General features: G+C 33.6%; 1 protein-coding gene across 3 annotated transcripts in view; it reads left to right on the top strand.

The window, feature by feature from the left end:
• LOC127834172 (uncharacterized) overlaps nucleotides 1-19,557 on the top strand; it is a 127,615-nt gene that overhangs the window by 3,023 nt on the left and 105,035 nt on the right. Inside the window, exons 2-5 of one of the 3 annotated variants that reach the window (XM_052359816.1) lie at nucleotides 301-479; nucleotides 928-1,058; nucleotides 1,414-1,549; nucleotides 2,431-2,708. The exons of 1 other annotated variant lie outside the window; for it this stretch is intronic. In XM_052359816.1, coding sequence (XP_052215776.1) covers nucleotides 314-479; nucleotides 928-1,058; nucleotides 1,414-1,549; nucleotides 2,431-2,438 — 441 coding nt within the window. In that variant the 5' untranslated portion in view covers nucleotides 301-313 and the 3' untranslated portion in view covers nucleotides 2,439-2,708. Of the gene's footprint in view, nucleotides 1-300; nucleotides 480-927; nucleotides 1,059-1,413; nucleotides 1,550-2,430; nucleotides 2,709-19,557 lie in introns of those variants that run through there. One more of the 3 variants, XM_052359814.1, reaches the window with a different exon arrangement.

The following is a 19,557-nucleotide window of genomic DNA, read 5'->3' as shown; positions in this document are numbered from 1 at the left end:
AGTAGTAGTAGTAGTAGTAGTAGTAATAGCAGTAGTAGTAGTAGTAGCAGTAGAAGCTGTTGAAGTAGTAGTAGTAGTAGTTGTAACATTTGTAGTAGTAGCAGCAGTAGCAGCAGATTCAACAGCCATTGTAGCCGCTGCAGCAGCTGCAGCAGCTGGAGTTGTAATTATATATATATGCCTAATACGATTAATTGTCAGACATTTTACAAAGAATATTTGTTTATATTTTATTACATAATTAAATGTTAAAAGATCAAAAATGGAGGGAAAAAAAATTAATGTTAATTGGAAGTTAAGTTTCAGTTTCAAGATGTTTGTTTACGCTATACGTTCTTCCTTCATCGTCGCAATTGCGGCTGCCAGTTGTGTGCGCAATCATTGCCATTTCGGAGGCACCTGCATTTCGTTACAGAACGACAGTTCGGAATTCGTATGCAAATGTACAACCGGATGGGACGGACGCCTTTGCACGACCCGTAAGTGATTTGTGTAACTTTAATAATGTTGGCGCTGACAAGCGGTGATTATTCATTCAGGCGCATTGTTTGAAGAAAGTTATGTGATGTACATATACGTTTTTATATAGTCTGTTGACAGTGCAGAATAACTAGAGAGTGATTTTACTTATTACAACCATGCAAGTTGATAAGAACAATATAACTTCGATTAAATAAAAACATTATGTATTATCTACATTTACACATGTATGATACTTTTTTAAATATTTTGCAAACAATAATACAAGAAATTTTAGGCTCGATTTGTTCATAAGGTCTAAACTACAGCTACCGCTATTCAGGAACATGAACCGCTTAGAGGTTCACGGAAATAACCAGAATGGATTTCATAATAAATGCGATACAAAACGGGGAGGTTGACTTTTGTTAAATTAATGTTCACCTGCCAACGTGCTCTTAATTTCAGCTTTCCGGTACATCGGATGTTTTCAGGATACTACGGCCCGTATCATGAATGTCAGGCTACCCGATTCCAATTCAAACTCACCGCTGGAGTGTGCCGCTCGTTGCCATGGCTACGCTTATAGCGGCACCCAGGTCAGTAAACAAGAGGAGTCAACGGAGTGGTCAAGGCTTTGTTATCAACAAATGGAGTAACAACAACCACTGTTCACCTCATGAATCCTTTTGCTATTTTAAAAAGGCGCCACTTTATATAAGTATACATCTTACAACTGTTCACTGTTTGCACGAACAATTTTATCCCACTGCTTTAACAGAGGAATTTCTCAAGAAATCATTTTAAGTTGATATTCGTAGCTGTTATCATCTGTCATTAGGTTCGTTTCATTAAGCTCCTTACGCAATAAGTTAAAATATAAAATTATTTTGAATTCCTATAATTATGTATAAAAGTTGTACATTGATTCATATTAGTAGATATAAATGGTAGGTCGGCACAGCGTGCTATTGTGGAGACTGTCTGAACTCCACGAGCATGCCGGATGTCGAATGTAACATGGCGTGTCCTGGGGACAGCAGCAAGAATTGCGGTGGAAAATGGAGGATGAGCGTCTACAGCAAAAGGGGTAACATTTTGTACTTTGGTTATAAGTCCTAAGCAAAGTGGTAACATTTTGTACTTTGGTTATACGTCTGCAGCAACAGGGGTGATGTCATATAGATATGCCACAAGTTAGTTCAGATAATGTCAATGGAGTAAAACCTGTCTACGTTTCAGGGGTCACGTGATTTACATTGATGTATGTGGTAAAAGTACTTAAAATATTATATTACTGCGACAACATGTCACCGAGCTTTGACTGTTCGTAAATTCAGATAGTGGTCCTCTGAAAAGATTGTTCAAAACAAGTCCTGGCCGCCGATACTGACCTTATTGACAAAATGATTTACAAAGACCTCTTACGTTAATTACTTTAACCAACATTTTCATGTAAAACTGCACGTATCAAAGGTTTAATATTTGGTAGCTCTCTTCGTGTATTGGTCCTTTACAAACTTTGTTCATATAATACCGACCATGCTTTAAGGGTTAATTGATTTGCATAGACCCATTTAGCAATAATTTAAAAAATCGTCTCCTTTGGAAACACAAGGCCCAAAACTTCAATCATTGGCGTCTGTGACATAAGATATGGGTCATCTACAAATGTAGTTTATAACAGGCCCAAGGGAACAAAACCGACCACTTTCCATCACACTGGTGAGAATTCTTCGGAAAATCCTTTCTTATCGATACATCTATTTCTCGTTATTTGTCGCTAAAAATGTGTCGCACTTATATATCCATGTATACATTGTAGCGTCAGACAAACATCGCAAGCAAAGCCGCTTAGATGCGATACAAAATTCTCATTCGCATCAATAAATGTATGAATGTTAAGCAAAACTGATTTCAATCATTTAATCGAACTACATACTACGGTTAAAACATTTTTTTCTTTTGCAGCTCGGTAAATGTCGACTCATGAAAAAAAGAAAATCGTGGTACCAAAACAACACTGTGAGCTGATACAAACTGCCCGAATGACACTCTTCGCCTATCGAAAACTGATTGCTTTTGTTATTTTTATAGAACAATATATTCTAATCTTAACTAAGTGCCTGATTACAGAGAAAAGTGTTTGCATTCAATTTTTCTGAGCAGTTACAACATGGATGAAAATATATTAACGACAGATTCTTCTATATTTATATATTCTCACAATAAAAGCTTTCTTCTGCAAATCAGTGTGTCATTATTTATCACGAACTTACAATAGTATACCGTTTTTTTCCGAAACAAAAGTGTATAGAAAATGAAAAACAATATCAACAGCTTATCGAGTAATGCATACTATGTCAGAAACAAGAAAATTGTGTAATAACACCATTTCGACATTTTCAAGAAGTTGATCAGACACAACAGAACATTTAAAGTATGTGTCCCCATTATATAAATTCCGTTAAGTCCCCCATATGTTACTTGCAAATTGAAACCAATAACTATCAGGAGTGCTTGACAGATGAAGCAATTCGTGACCCGATAATTCCAGAGAAATACTCACGACTGTGTGACTAGGATTTTAGGATAACAAATCAGAAAGCTCAAATTTAGTAAAATTCGCAATCGTTGGATTTTTAAGTCACGATTCAAACACATTCCAAAATTCATTATTTGATATACAATAACGTTGACAAAAGCCTTCATTAAACAAACGTTTGCCACTCAATGGTATTATTTGTTACTTGTTATTCGAATGACAAGAAAATGCTTCTTAAGATCAAACACATCTAAATGAAATTGTACTTAAATAGACAAATGTGTGTCTTCGCGCTAATCAATATCTAGAAACACTCTACAGATAAAATCATAGTGTGAACGTACCTGTTCAAAACAAGTGCACCTCACCAGATTCAAGACAGACACATGCTTAGCGTCGGTCCAGCTGAAGTTTTATGTCATCTTTGTGAGCATATATAATATTTATATATAGCTTATTTAGTGCCTTGTTGTTCAATAGTTTCAAAACATGTTTACATGGCACAAGTTTCGTACAAACTAACGAACATAAAACCAAGCAATTAAAATCGTGATTTAGGTGCACAAATGACTAGAATATTAACCAAACTCTTGAAATTCGATAGGGTGTATTTCACTTGAATCAATCTGTAAAAGTTTTGTTCAGTTCTAATATCCGAGGGTATCTTACGTTGCTGAAGAAGAGGAAACAATAATCTTATAAAGTTATAGATGTCTGAAATAGTTTTCAGTGAACGACTAGTAATAAGAGACTGTTAAATTTTAACGACTGACGTTTTAATACAGGCGAACCTGACATAGCGCTCACATGAGCAATGCAATCGCCTGAGCATAGCCATCGCCTGACGTAAGCGGTCAGCCTAGCTTTTCCCCCGGACGAAAGTCAGTCTTTGTCACACCTTTTACAACGGTCACTTGCGTAAAGCGGTCAGAGGCCAAGACTATGACACCGAAAACCATTTTTCACACGTATCTAACGGCGTAGCGTCTATTGTGTAGTTACGGAATATGAATAGGAACTAAATGCGGCCCACGGTTAAAAAAACCAATAACAGGGTGTTGAGGTGTTTTTTAAATTGGATAAATACGAAGAAATCTTCAAACTAAATCAAAGCAGAGTACGTATCACGTTTGATTTAATTATCGCTAAAAATGATTGTAATTGGTGCTTTACAAGGTAATAATTACATAATAATTGTTTAAATAACATTCCGGATCATTCTTTAACCAAGCGAACACGTCAACTGTGCATGCAATTGGATTAAACCATAACATTGAGCTTGAAACAAGAAAGCAATCAAGTTTGTTAAGCTGTTTCAGACTGGAATGAATGCATACAGTATGTTTCAACAAGCGAAATAACACTCCTGATTATAAAAAATGTTGGTACAATAATGGATGATCATCATTCCATATTGGTAAAAGACGCGTTTGTAACGTTTTTTTTTCTCGATAATTTGGAACATTCATTGAGTACTAGGATGGCGTCGATGTTCCCCCCAAATAATTCTATAGAATATACCACCGAATATAAATTATAAGGGCGAGTATCTATTTATATCTTAAATGCACTATGTAAACGATTTATTTCCCATTTTCAATAAGCTTTTTTGATAAAAATGAATTTATTGAAGAGACAATATAGACAATGGTTCATTTCATTGAAACTACCTGATGCACATTTGAAACAATGCCGACAAGGTTTTCATATAATGTAAATAAGAAATGCTCAAAGTAAATATTAATTTAATGTTAAAGACTATATTTGGACGTGTGTGGTGAATGATAAAACAAAATTCATTTTCTGTTTTTTTAAGTTTAATGTCTGGTGATTTCACATCCAACAAATTCGATACGAAGTTTCTGGTAAGTTTAGTTTGACGTGTATGGTAAGTAAACACACAACACATCTGACACGCTATTTCTGGTTAACATATTTCAATGTGCGTGATCAGTGAGCAGACTATTATGCCGATATACTGTTTATGGTTTACACGTCGTTCGATGTTTTTATGAATCAATTAATTAAAAAAAATCCAATACGCCGTTTCTCGTGCATATACACGTACTAGTGATTGTGCGGTGACCGAACAGAACAGAACAAAGCAAAACATACCTTTATTACTCCCAGGTATACACAGATACAACATGGGGTAATATAATCAAATACACTAAATAAATAAGACATATGTAAGGTTCCGGTTTAAGTATTACACAATAATTTATTGGTTAAGCATATGAGTGTTAAGCGGTTACTTAAGTTAGTGGGATTGGGGGAAGTCATGTAGAAAACATGTATTAGTACAGCGATTTAAGGGCTTAAGTACATAATTTAAGTGAATTGCACATTAAAAAGTACATTGAATCGGCATTGTGGCTCAAATATGAGTAACATATAAGATAAATCACAAATAACGAAAGAGGATGAACTTATGGCTGATGAAATAAGCAAGGCATAGCAAACAACAACAAAGCAAGTCACATTATATTAAGGAACAGTGCACAAGTAACTAGTAACACGTCCGACAAGTTGTTTCCAGAGCACTTAGTTTTATGTTTTTGTTGAGTGAACAAACAGCCAATCCGATAAGCTGTTTCTAGAGTACTTAGTTTGATGTTTTTGTTGAGTGAACAAACAACCAATCCGATAAGCTGTTTCTAGAGTACTTAGTATGATGTTTTTTTGTTGCGTAAACAAACAACCAATCCGATAAGCTGTTTCTAGAGTACTTAATATGATGTTTTTGTTGAGTGAGCAAATAGCCAATCCGATAAGCTGTTTCTAGAGTACTTAGTATGATGTTTTTGTTAAGTGAACAAACAACAAATCCGATAAGCTGTTTCTTGAGTACTTAGTATGATGTTTTCGTTGAGTGAACAAACAGCCAATCCGATAAGCTGTTTCTTGAGTACTTAGTATGATGTTTTTGGTGAGAGAACAAACAACAAATCAGATAGGTGTTTCTAGAGTACTAAGTATGATGTTTTTGTTGATTGAACAAACACCAATACGATAAGCTGTTTCTAGAGTACTTAGTACGATGTTTTTGATGAGTGAACAAACAACAAACCCGACACGTTATTTCTGGCGTACGTAATGTATCGTTTGGTGAGACAAAAAAAAACGCCCACTGCACGAATGTTCTGGTTTATTTATTTTATTACGACGAAGAGGTATATATTACCTATAATTTCATAATCAAGTATGTCGTGGTGTGGGTGGGACGCATGGTGTGCAACACCTATTGGTGTTTTTCACATTTTACTAATTAAATACATTCAGATAATAAAAACTACATATTGAAGAACAAAACTAAGACTTAAATAAAACATTTAACTATATGATTTTGGTTTATTCAAAATACATTAGACATTACAGTCCATGAGTACACATGTATGTTGAATATGGTCATCAATAAATACAAGTTCATGACATGATTGATCATGTACAACTATATTATGTTCTATACATACATTGTTAAAAGATACATGTATTTCAACCTAATGTTAACATAAAAAGCGCTATTGACAGCGAAAAGTCAACTTTTCTGACATGCAAATTACTCAAAATAATATTCATAGACATTTTTTTGGATAAATGCTTTATGAACATAAGTTGCTAAATTTCTGTTAATTGTTTGGTTATCAGATTGCATTAACTCTATAAATTTTGGAATATTTGGTCTTTTCCAGTAATATTGCTTTATGTATTTTTTTCTAATATCATTGGATAAGGAACATTCAAACAAAAAATGAAATTCCTCCTCCAAGACATTGCAATGTTGACATTTTCTTTCCTGGACTGGTATAGATTCTGGTTTGTGCCATCTGCCTTACTCTATTTCTTATCTATGAGAGGATATTCTTAGTCGGCACAGATTAAACCTAAACTTATCAATAGTAACAACATTTAAATAAGGCTGGAATTCAAATTTACACAAAAAAAAAGATTATAACTTACTGCTCTTGATGAATTATTCAGTTCAGACATCCAATTTTGTATAAAAGCATCATTTAATCTGGATTTAACAATAGATAAAAAGCACTTATCATCACCTACTCCTTGGTTTTATGGCTCAGAAATATGGGGCTTAATTGAATTCATGACACTTGAGAGAGTACATTTAAGTTTCTGTAAAAATTATTAAAATTGTGTTAAAATTCAAACTCAAAATAATTTTGTGTATGGAGACTTTGGTAGAACATCCTTAATCGTGAGACGTGCAGTTAATGTAATAAGGTATTGGCTTAAAGTTACCCAGTAACCAGTTAGAAAACCATAAATATGTTAAGTGTATATATTTACATATGTGTAACATTTTGATAAGTAAACCAAATATGCACACATGGGCAAAAGCTGTTTGTAACTTGTTGCAGTCCTTTGGGATAACATATATACCAATACAATTTCTATTTATACTAATTTCATATACATATAACAAAGAACACAACAGAATATTACATAACGATCAGAGAATAGTTTTCAAGAGCATTTTGTCTTTAACAGAGAGATTTTTTAATATATTTTGCAAGATTATACATACATTTTTTACTTTTTGTTGACATTAATAAAATGAATTTTTGAACAGTTGGCCATGAACAATTTCCAATATATTTTGATCTTATACATCTATACTTTGAGCAACATAAAATGAAACGATATTCTGATTCTACAGCATTTTGATTACATAATTTGCACAATCTATGATCTGTTTCTATGTTGTAATATCTTCCTGCTTCTATCTCTAGACTAAGGGAACATAATCGTATACTTGTCAATAATTTTCGTAACTTGTCATTAGTTATAACATCTTAATATTTTTCAAAACAAAATTCGGTTTTATATTTGCAATAACTATCAAGTTTTGACATTGCATTAATACTATCATGCCATTCCTGTACAAATTGATCTCTTATTCATGATTTCAGCAAACTATAATAGTACACGTTATGATCGAAAAATAATCTGATATGTGCATAGCCTAGATGATCAACAATTGAATTTATTCTACTTGCCCAACAAGGCGTATTGACATTATCGCATAGATCATTATAGATGTGATATATAGGTAATTCGTTATTTTTCATCATTTTCAACCAAAATGTAACAGCTCTTTCTTTACAAATAACAGATAGAGGTACTCGACCAAGTTCCCCATACACTGCATATGTAGGAGTTTGCTTCTTCACATCAAGTAAATACTTACAAAAACGTATATGCTATTTGTCTACCTCTTTATAATTATAAACACCTCATACTTCACAACCATATGTTAATATAGGCACAATCATAGAGTCAAACAGAGATAACTTAGTACTAATATCAAAACTAACCTTATCAAACACATTCAAAAGGTTATTATAAGCTCTAAGGGCTTGTTCATTAAGTGCTCTAACTGCATTTTGCATATTTCCAGTATATGTAAATTTAATTCCAAGATAAACAAAATAATCAACAATTTCGATTTTTTCATTATCTATATAAAAGTCAGGATATACATTTTGCTTCTTTTTTTTCAAAAACACATATTTTGGTTTTACTAATATTAATTTTTAAACCCCATTTAACAGAATAAGGATGTACGCATCTATTTGTGACTGTAGACTATTTGGATCTGTGGTAAACAAAACAATATCATCAGCAAATAAGATCATCTACATAGACAAAAGTTCAAAATCCTTTTTAGTTAATGCATCAAAGTTCAAATTTTCAACAATATCATTCACGAACAGAATAAAAAGTAGAGGCGACAACGGCTCTCCTTGTTTCAAGCCTTATGTAACATTGAAAAAGTCAGACATTTTCATAGAACTTGATATTTTTACACATGCTAGGACGTCTAAATATATACATTTTATCATATTTGTAATTTTACAGCTTATTCCAGATTGAAGCAATTTAGTCCATAATGCATCCCTATTTACAGAATCGAAGGCCCTCAGGTAGTCAATAAAAATACACCATAATTTTGACTTTTTAGCTTAAACTTTCTGTATGATCGAGTGCAATAAGAAAATGGCATCAGATGTAGAGCATTCTCTAAAACCATATTGACTATTGTTAAAAACATGTTCTTGTTCACACCAGCTATTAATTCGATTTCTTAATATTAACGAAAATATTTTACCCATAACATTTACTAAAGCATTGTTATCATAGTCACAACTCTTGTATCTATTCAAAGAAGATATTGTTTTCTTAACTTCTTCAACAGAAATTTCTCTATCAAGATATTCAACATTTATTTTTCCCTATCTAAGTCTAAATCATCAATTGTAACCGCACTTTGACTATCATTGAATATATTTTGATTTTTTTTTTTAAAGTCATCTAGACTGACATAAGCATCATAACTATTACTATTTCTAAATTTCTTAATATATTTCCAAAATTTACGAGGAGACGCTTTGCTTATATAAGACATTTTAACTTTTTCTTTATTATAAAAATTTAATTTGGCCAATCTCTTTACTATGATAAATTCTTTTCTGCAATTTAACATATTTAATTTGTTTTCTTCCGATTTAATAGCGGCAAGACGTCTCTTCGCATCATAAAACATTTTCTTAGCATTTCTACATTCATCATTAAACCATAATGATTTTCGCTTCCTTTTCTTCGGGCGTTTACTATACGTTTTCCCGTGGCATGAGAAAGAAATATCGTAAACAGTATCCGAAAAACACTTCATACATTCATCAATATTATATACACCTTCTAACAAATTTGTTACTATTTCATAAAAGGTATTACACTTTTCTCGCACTAAATTAACAAACTATTCATTTTCAGACGAGTTCGATACAATTTTATCAAATACTAGATTGCCACTTGGTTGAACATGTATACAACCATCTAGAGAAAAAGTTAACGGACAGTGATCTGAAAATTCATTTAAATCTAATACACACATATTTGAGATATTCTCATAACATTCTAAGTTTGAAATAACATAGTCGACTAAACTAGACACTGGTCTTTTTCTATACATAGCATTATAAGTACATTTACCATCTTCTTTACGACCATTTAAAATACAGAGTTTATTTCCTTGCATTAAGACAGCAATTTTGTACCGTAATTGTTAAACCCATTGTCATGATTTTCACGCACTGGTAAATTGACCCCAGACATTGTCGACGCAGGTAAGCCAACATATCGATCAAGATTTAGGTCAATAATATAATCCGACAGAGTACCCGTGCGGCTATTTAGGTCGCCTAGTAAAAAGATATCACCATGATCCGAGTATTTACTTATTTCAGTATTCAAATATTCGAAAAAATCAAAATCGTACAAAATAGAGTTAATATTCCTATATACCTCCGAATCTTCCGGTGGAATATAACGAACACATACATAAGCATCATTTTCAGACTGTAAACAACATTTGTCAATTTTAAACCATATTAACCCTTTATGATCAATATTTACACGATGTATGTAGTAACTGTAACAACTTTTGTAGTAAACAACTACTCCTCCGCTAAATCTCCTAGCCCTTTTATTTGATTTCGGACGGGGACAATTAAGACATTCATAACCATCAATATCGATGTTTTTACTAGACGCAATCCATTTTTCTTTAAAACATAGAAAATCAAAATCACACACAAAATTAAGGAAGTCAGGATCATGTTAATTTGAATTTAAGCCCTGTACATTCCAAAGGATGAATGAAAGGTGTCCCTGATCATTTTCCTAACTAATGTCAAAACCAGATGATGACACTGTATTTGTCGTGTACATTTTATTGTCTATGTAAACCTTGTCATACGATAGGTTAGCCGATTTACCACTCTTTTTAGCATTGATCATTGCCGGAATAAGGGACTTTCTGCGCGCCTGTAAAGTCTTCGGAAACTGGTCGCTCACACTTATGGTCGGTTTCTGCACCGGAACAGTTTCATCCATGGGGTTGGCGGCGGGAGCATCCGACCCCTCAGCGCCTCTAACACCAGGCGCCTTCGGGTAGGAAAATGGTTTCCGAGAATCGTTTAACTTCTTCCACGCCTCCTGCGCTTTTTGCTTTACAAGCATTTTGTCGGAATAACGATTAAACATTACAACAATCGGACTCGCTTTTGTGACACTCATATTTTGCACCCAATCTATGCGCCCTTTCAATTTTGATCAGATCATGCGCGTGCGAAATTGTTAATGAATTGATTAAATGGTCAAGCACCGTTTTCGCGCAATTCTCGGACCTCCTTGCTGCCGGAGAGGGTTCTTCTGGAAAGCCATGAAATAGCAAATTGCATCTCATTGAACGAGATCTCAAGTCCTCGATATCGTCCGGTACCTCCCTCAAAGATTCAAACTCAGAGGTCAATTATGCAATTCTGCGTCGTACCGCTTGAAGAGCTTTATCGAGCTCGGTATTCTTTAATTTCAGTTCCTCACAAGTCTGAGAGTCAAATGCCCTACTCGTTTCAACATCAGTCACTCAGGAATCAACCTTGCGCACTGTACCTTCAAGGGAGGTAACTCGTACATCCATATTACTTAGTTTCATCGTCAGGTTGGATAACTGTGTTTCAATCGAGTCCAGCTTATTTAAGCGATTTTTAAGAGACCTAAGCTGATATAACACTGATTTCTGAAAATTGTCATTATATGTAGGAGGGGGGATATTTGGCTGCATCTGCGGGGAAGCATTTATTTGGTACTGTGTATTAGGCGGCATATTTTGCTGAGGTGTGTAGAAAGCTCCAGGCTGGGATTGATAATTGTTCATGTTACTCATGGACGACATATTCATTGGTTGCATATACACTGGTTGGGATTGGGTAGTCATTGTTTCACACGGTGATGCACGGTAATCAGTGCGTTTCACCGGCAAAGAATCAACGTTCAAATTATCCGGTGAAACCAGAGCATTTTTTCTCTTTTTATTTTTGCCACTACTTTGACACTGTTTATATTTTCCTTTTTGGGGTCACCATTGTCTTTCTTTTTCGGAGGCATTTATGCATTTTGTAAAAATTGCTCAGGATAATATATAGACCTTAAAGTTTGTGAACAAAAAATACCATACCACTCGACCAAATGATCTATAAATCCATTGACCGTGCTATAATCCAGGTACGCATTCCACAGGTAAAACCATTTTTGAGTTCAGTGCTGTCAGTTGGAGATTCCCGTGCCCGTTTACCTTTAGTTTTTCAATAGGTGTAAAACATTAGTAACTGGTAACTGGTGTAATTTGGGCTAATACTTTAAATCCGTATTTATAAAGCAAACTATTTGACACCAGAGCTTATTTCACCAATCATCCTATCACACCGATTTGCACTGTCGCACACATTCGAGCTACCTGATAACTGTTCACAAAATCCCACGTTTTCACCTGCTGATGTATATCCACGAAAATATGTGAAATGACAGAAAAGACGCAGAAAAGACGCACAAAAGTGTTAAAAACGCTAATTTCTAATTTTCAGAATACCTAAAGAATCACATAACTCCACTGGAATGTTTTAGTCCTATCACTGTACGATTTATTTTACTAAAACTCCTTTTCTAAATGTCCCAAAATTATAAAACTTTTAGAGCTTAAATTTACACGTCTGCACTGTCAAGAAGTGCCAAGTTATCATTATCGATAGTACCCATGTTTTGTCTAGAACCTGCCTGTGATTCTATATATACATGATAATTTTCTGCCCTATTGTTAATGACTTTAGTAAATAATTTCCCAAATGTACTTAATAATGTTACCCCCTTGTAGTTGTTAACATCATTCTTACTTCCCTTTTTATATAATGGTTCAATAAAACCCTCACTCCACATTTCAGGGAAATGTCCATTTTCAAACAGCTTATTAATTAAAGCACACACAACTTTTAAAAAGCTACAACTGTGAAGCCCAAATTAAAAAAATCAGTGATTAGATAATCAGGACCACTTGATTTTCTATTGTGTATTTGTTTACAGGCATTCATAACTTCCTGGTCAGAAAATGGTACATTTAATTCATCAAACATTATGTTTAGTTCACCATTCAAGTATCTGTCTTCAAAAAATAAGATATCTTCATCGGGTTGGTAAAATGAAGAATTTGGATCATTTATTGATTTAAAATAGTTTAAAATATCTTTACTTTTTTTTGTTGTGTTTATTATCTCTAACACTAGTATTTCTTAACATTTCCCAATATAATTTTGCATTACTTAGTCTTGCATTTTCTAGTTTCAGTGCCTGATTTTTGTCATAAATACTTTTCTTTTTACTAATTGTACTTTTATAAATACTTCTTGATTTCACCTATTTTTTCTATTTTCATTTGTAGAAAAGTTTCTGTATGCATTCAGGGTTTTATAATAACTCCGTTTTAAAAACTTACATTTATCATCAATATATGCTGCATCCTTATTGTTTCAAAAACATGTTTTGTTAGTACAATGCCTTTTAAATAATGGTGAGCTTATATTTTCAATAACTTCACAAAACGAGCTTAAACATTCATCTAAATCACCATTATTTTGAGACTGTGCAATATTAAAACAAAGTGTATCAAATGTATTTCTTATGCAGTCACCATTTAATGCATTAATATAATCATTTATCTTTTCACCCCCCCCCCCATTCATACAAATATGGTAATTGTTTATCATCATTTTCAAATGCATTATTTAAAGTTTTATCATCAGCAATAAAATCAAGCAAAACTTTACTTTTAATGCTAAAAGTTACAGCACAATGATCTGATAAAATATTTGGTTCTAAAATTTCAAATGTTTCAATATATGGGAACATATTACTTTTACACAAAACAAAATCAATCGTACTACAACATTGTGTACATACAAATGTGTGTTTTCCAATATTGCTATCCGACCCAAGTCTGCCATTCACTATTCTTAACCCTGTCATTTAACAAAAATTCCATATACCATATTCATTTATAGTTTTATCTAAATTACATCTTGGCAAATAAACATCTTGATTATAATCATCTGGTAACAAACAATACGAAATACGATATGAAGTGTATAAAACATTAATTTTAAACACTTCATGATACGTGTTACACAATATTAATACAACTATATATTTTTATAAACCTCACCACAATTATAGTGGACTTTATGACAACTATTTTGCTTTTAACGGTCATATAACATTTTAAGGTTAACTTACTAAAGTTTAAAATGCATCTTTATAAGTTGATATGTAACTGTTGTGTTATTCTTACAGTTTATTTTCCACTCTAAATTAATCAATTCAATATAGTACATATGGGTTTAAAAGTCAGCAATATAAATGTTAAGTGAGATCGTCTCAGGTGTTCAAAAAGTGTGGAACAAACACGTTTTCGCTAAATCGGTGTTAAAACACCAAATAACTAAACGGACAACTACATGGACAATCGCCAATACATTTGAAAAGCCGAACCAAATGAAATTCAAAATGTGTTTTGTTTGTATGTGTGACCAACCTTAAACTTGTTCATATATGGATGCGCACACTTATTATTCATTGTTTACGTAACTTTTTTGTTCAACTTGTAAACGGTTACGTACTTTGAAAAAGATTACTATATTATTAATATAAACATATTTTCTAGAATGAATCTGGACACGCTCTTGATCACAATATGGGAAGTCATTTTGGTAAATACTTCGAACCAAAATCACTTTTGACAAATACCCATATGAAACATTGTCACATAGTCGTTGATACACGATAAAGTATACACACAACTCCATTTCAGTGTTCTTTGAGATTAATTTTTGTTGATTAATTTTTAACACAAACGTTTTCTGATGTTCGTTATGTAAAAAGCAAGATAACAGCAAGACCCTTAACGGGCCTCGCCCGCGACAACAAGAAATTATGACTTCCTTGTACAGTGGTCTAGCGTGTACTGAACTACTTTCTAATACCAACTGAACTACTTTCTAATACCTACTGAACTACTTTCTAATACCAACTGAACTACTTTCTAATACCAACTGAACTACTTTCTAATACCAAAAGTGAATGTTTATATACCCATTTAACACTAGACAGTTGTATGTTATACATGGTAAGATTCTTAACTTATACAGGAAATTCTGCCTAATTAACTGAGTAATGTAATCAATAAATGGCATTTTGGCCTATCGGCTTGACAGTATATGGGGAAGACGGCTTGGTAAATAAATTAATAACTTGTAATTAGGCCACGCCATTTAACCGTTGTTTTTGTAAAAATAAGGCCACAACATTTTGTAAATAAATAATTTTTCAAATGTTCAGTAGATAATGTTCAAATATTCGTTACGTTACAACCTCTCCATTTACTACCTAACAAAGAACTACAGTTCTATTCCATAAATAGGAATAAATAGGAAAGATATAAAATTGTCAAACATATTAATTATGTTACTAATAAAACTGTCTTCAAAACAAGTGCAATACGTTTTCTTAATTTTCTTATTTAATGACAGATTGTATTGTAAAAAATATCAATAAACATATAATTTGTTTTAGCATATTGTCGAAAAACTACGTTTGATTTATTTTTTTAAGAATAGTTTGCTTTTGTATTCTGATTTAAATGTGTCTTTTCTATTTTATTGTTCTCTTTGCACATACATGTTTAATTTCCTTTGTGCTTTTTTCCGTTTCTGAATAAATTGCGCTTCATGTACGCCATACGGATAAACAAAAACACGTCATTAGATAAACTAAACGTCGTTTGCCCTAACCTAGCCCTTATATTCCCAGCGGGTATAAAGTGAACAGCATTAATTTAAACTAACTGAAAAAGAGAGAGGAATGGATAAAATGGAATGAATAATCGTAAACATAAAACATCATTTTTTATGTATGCATATTCAATGACAAATAGCCGACTTTCGAAAGAAATTTCTAATTTACAAATCTTTAAGGAATGGATATTGACTTATTTTTGCATGTATATGTTTGCCTATTAACCTTTTAAGAATTGAATATATAAACCCAAATGATTTGGTTAATGCACGCTTGGAAAAATTAAAACACAAACGAGAGTATCAGACATTGATTAATAATATTCAAGACAAACACCGAATGTTTCAGACTCTAAGTTATATCCAGAAAATTTGATTTCAGTGATTACCCTCCGTTTCTTAAACTTTTGAATACCATTCTGCCGGACAGGGTAGAACGCCAAAATTCCGAACATCAACTGCGCGGATACATGGCATGTTCGTATTTGCGTTTGAGCTAGTGTTCAAACAAACATATATGGTTTGGTGGACGCTATCATCAGTGGTGTTCGATGAAGGATTTAATGCGACGGCCTCATGTGGTAATAGTAGTAACACGCGACTACACTGTAAAACATTCAGTACACTGCCGCTATTTCTTAATGAGTTGCATACCACCACGTAAACCATGTCCAGCGACTGGTTTATCTCCGTGCTTTGTTTAGCCGTAAGGATATTGTCTTCGAAAATAGAATTGTAAGACCAACAACAACTTTAAGGCGCTATGTTCAAACGGTTTGCAATGCATAAATATTTTCAAACTCAATTTCTATTTTGTTCGTAAGTTTGAAATAATGCACATGGACGACTTGACGACATTTGCCAGCTGTGGACAGTATACGACTGTGCATTCTCCAAAGAAAAAGGAGTTTTTCAACATTAATATAATGCAAATATTTACATTTACGATATAGAAAACCTCACGAAGGTCCCGAATGCCTCAAAGTGATCAGCCAATTGAAACCGACACATTTTATATTAGTGAGTTTTTATTTTTTAAATGTAATGTATATTTGTACTTGGCCAAAGGCAGAATGCCGGATTGCCAATAAACTTTGAAAACTTAAAAAAAACGATACTGCATAGTCAATGTGTAGAGTGTTCAAGCCTTTTTCACAAATATGTGTGGTAATTTGACATTTCCATAGCTGTTTATTCATGGGCAGACAAAAGACAAAAGACGCGCTTTCGCATAGGTCAATTCTATTACAAAAATATTACCGCACATTAACATAGACTGTTCAATATTTAAAGCGGTTAAACTTATGTTATACAACATAACACTTGCGACTGTGAACAACATTCAAATATACATAGTTATGTGTGTGGTTTAATATGAATGGACATTTTAAACTTGGTTGTCAAAGAATAATTAAGCGTAGAGTAACTTAAGTTCAAGTAACACTTATACAGAAAGCATTAAGCTTATCGTGATATGATCTACCGTCTTATCCCCCCCCCAACTCTGTATATGTGTCTACTGTTTTCTGATCACGTGGTAAGTAGCTCAGAAGATAATCATACCCAAACGCATTTATCGGAGTTATTTCATCGTGTATTCGAACCCAATATCTATGCAGGACCACCTATACGAGGTGCGTGAAGTTGGCACACCGCTCAGTTATCGACATCAGCTCAGCAAATTACGAATGCTGATCTGGCACAGCACCTGGCTCGACTTTTCAGATCAGTATTCATGTTAATAGTTATACGGCGAATGTTGAGCCAGCACAAAACTCTAGCGCGACATTCCAGATCAGCATTCGTTTTATAAGTGTTACTGCGAATGATGAGCCAGCTCCGCACTCCAGCGCGACATTCTAGATCAGCAATTCAGCATTCGCTTTAAAAGTATTACGGCGAATGCTGAGCCAGCTCAGCACTCCAGCGCGACATTCTAGATAAACATTCGTTGTAAAAGTGTTACGGCAAATGCTGAGCCAGCCCAGCGCTCCTACGCGACATTCTAGATCATCATTTCTTTTGTAAAAGTATTACGGCGAATGCTGAGCCAGCTCAGCACTCCAGCGCGAAATTCCAGATCAGGATTCGTTTTAAAAGTGTTACGGCTAATGCTGAGCCAGTTCAGCACTCCAGCGCGACATTCTAGATCAGCATACGTTTTAAAAGTATTACGGCGAATGCTAAGCCAGCTCCGCACTCCAGCGAGACATTCTAGATCAGCATTCGTTTTAAAAGTATTACGGCGAATGCTGAGCCAGCTCAGCACTCCAGTGCGACATTCTAGATCAGCATTCGTTTTAAAAGTGTAACGGCGAATGCTGAGCCAGCTCAGCACTCCAGCGAGACATTCTAGATCAGCATTCGTTTTTAAAGTATAACGGCGAATGCTGAGCCAGCACAGCACTCCAGCGCGACATTCTAGATCAGCATTCGTTTTAAAAGTGTAACAGCTATTGCTGAGCCAGCTCAGCACTCCAGCAAGACATTCTAGATCAGCATTCGTTTTTAAAGTATAACGGCGAATGCTGAGCCAGCTCAGCACTCTAGCGCGACATTCCATATCAGCATTCGTCTTAAAAAGGTTACGGCGAATGCTGAGCCAGCTCAGAACTCAAGCGGGACATGGTGATGATGATAATGATTATGATGATTATAATGATGATGATGATAATGATGATGGTAATGATGATATTGATTATGATGATAATTATAATGGTTAAATTGATAATGATAATGGTAATGCCGATATTGATTATGGTAATTCTAATAATGATAATGATGATTATGATTATAATGATGATGATAATGATGATAATAATAATGATTATTATGATAATGTTGATGGTAATGCCGACGTTGATAATGATAGTGATTATGATAATAATGATAACGATGATAATGATAATAGTGTTGATGATAATGATGTTAATGATGATGGTACTGAAGATATTGAATATAATGATAATGATAATTATGATAATAATAATGATTATTATAATAATGATGATTATGATTATGATGACTATGATAATGATTATTATGATAATGATGATGATGAAAAAAATAATGTTGATGATAATGATAATGTCGATTATTATGATGATAATGATGATAATAAAATGATTATAATGATTTTGATGATGATAATGATGACAATGTTGATTATAATGGTGGTGATAATGTTGACGATGATAATGCTGATGATTATAATGTTAATGATGTTAATGGTAATGCTGTTGATGATAATGATGATGATAATGATGATGATCATAGTAATGATAATGACGATGATAATGATATTGATAATGATGGTTATGATGCTGATGATTCTAATAATGATGATGATACTGATGATGATAATGATATGCATTGTGATGCTTGATAGTCCGTCTTTTTACGACGGCAACCAGCATTTAATTATTCGAATATCTGGCGAAGATCTGGTGAAGAGCTGTTCAGTGTAATTTGAAAACTGTTTCGTAACAGTTACTTCGAATGCTGAACCAGCTCATAAACCTAGCGCGTCATTTGCATATCAACATTTGTTTTTAACAGCAACATCAACTCTGCACTCCAGAGTGAAATCAACATGTGGCAAGACATGTACTTGTCAGGCACTACACGCCGGGACGAAATATTTTTTTAGAAATTTTCTGATCTGAGTTATATTGAATTTTATCCAGCGGATCAACGTTAAAGTGAGATTGTACGATTTTTATATGTGTTAAATTGTAATATATTGATAAAAATATGTGACAATAACACAAAATATGCAAGAAAAATTATACAATGAAGACGAATTTCATAAAATGCAGCAAATACAAATAAGCGCTCAGGGCCGATTGTGGCGAA

Source organism: Dreissena polymorpha, chromosome 6 (genome assembly GCF_020536995.1).
Source record: "Dreissena polymorpha isolate Duluth1 chromosome 6, UMN_Dpol_1.0, whole genome shotgun sequence".
Lineage (NCBI taxonomy): Eukaryota > Metazoa > Mollusca > Bivalvia > Myida > Dreissenidae > Dreissena > Dreissena polymorpha.
Note: the sequence above shows the minus strand (reverse complement) of the source record. Positions and strands in the feature narration are given on the sequence as shown.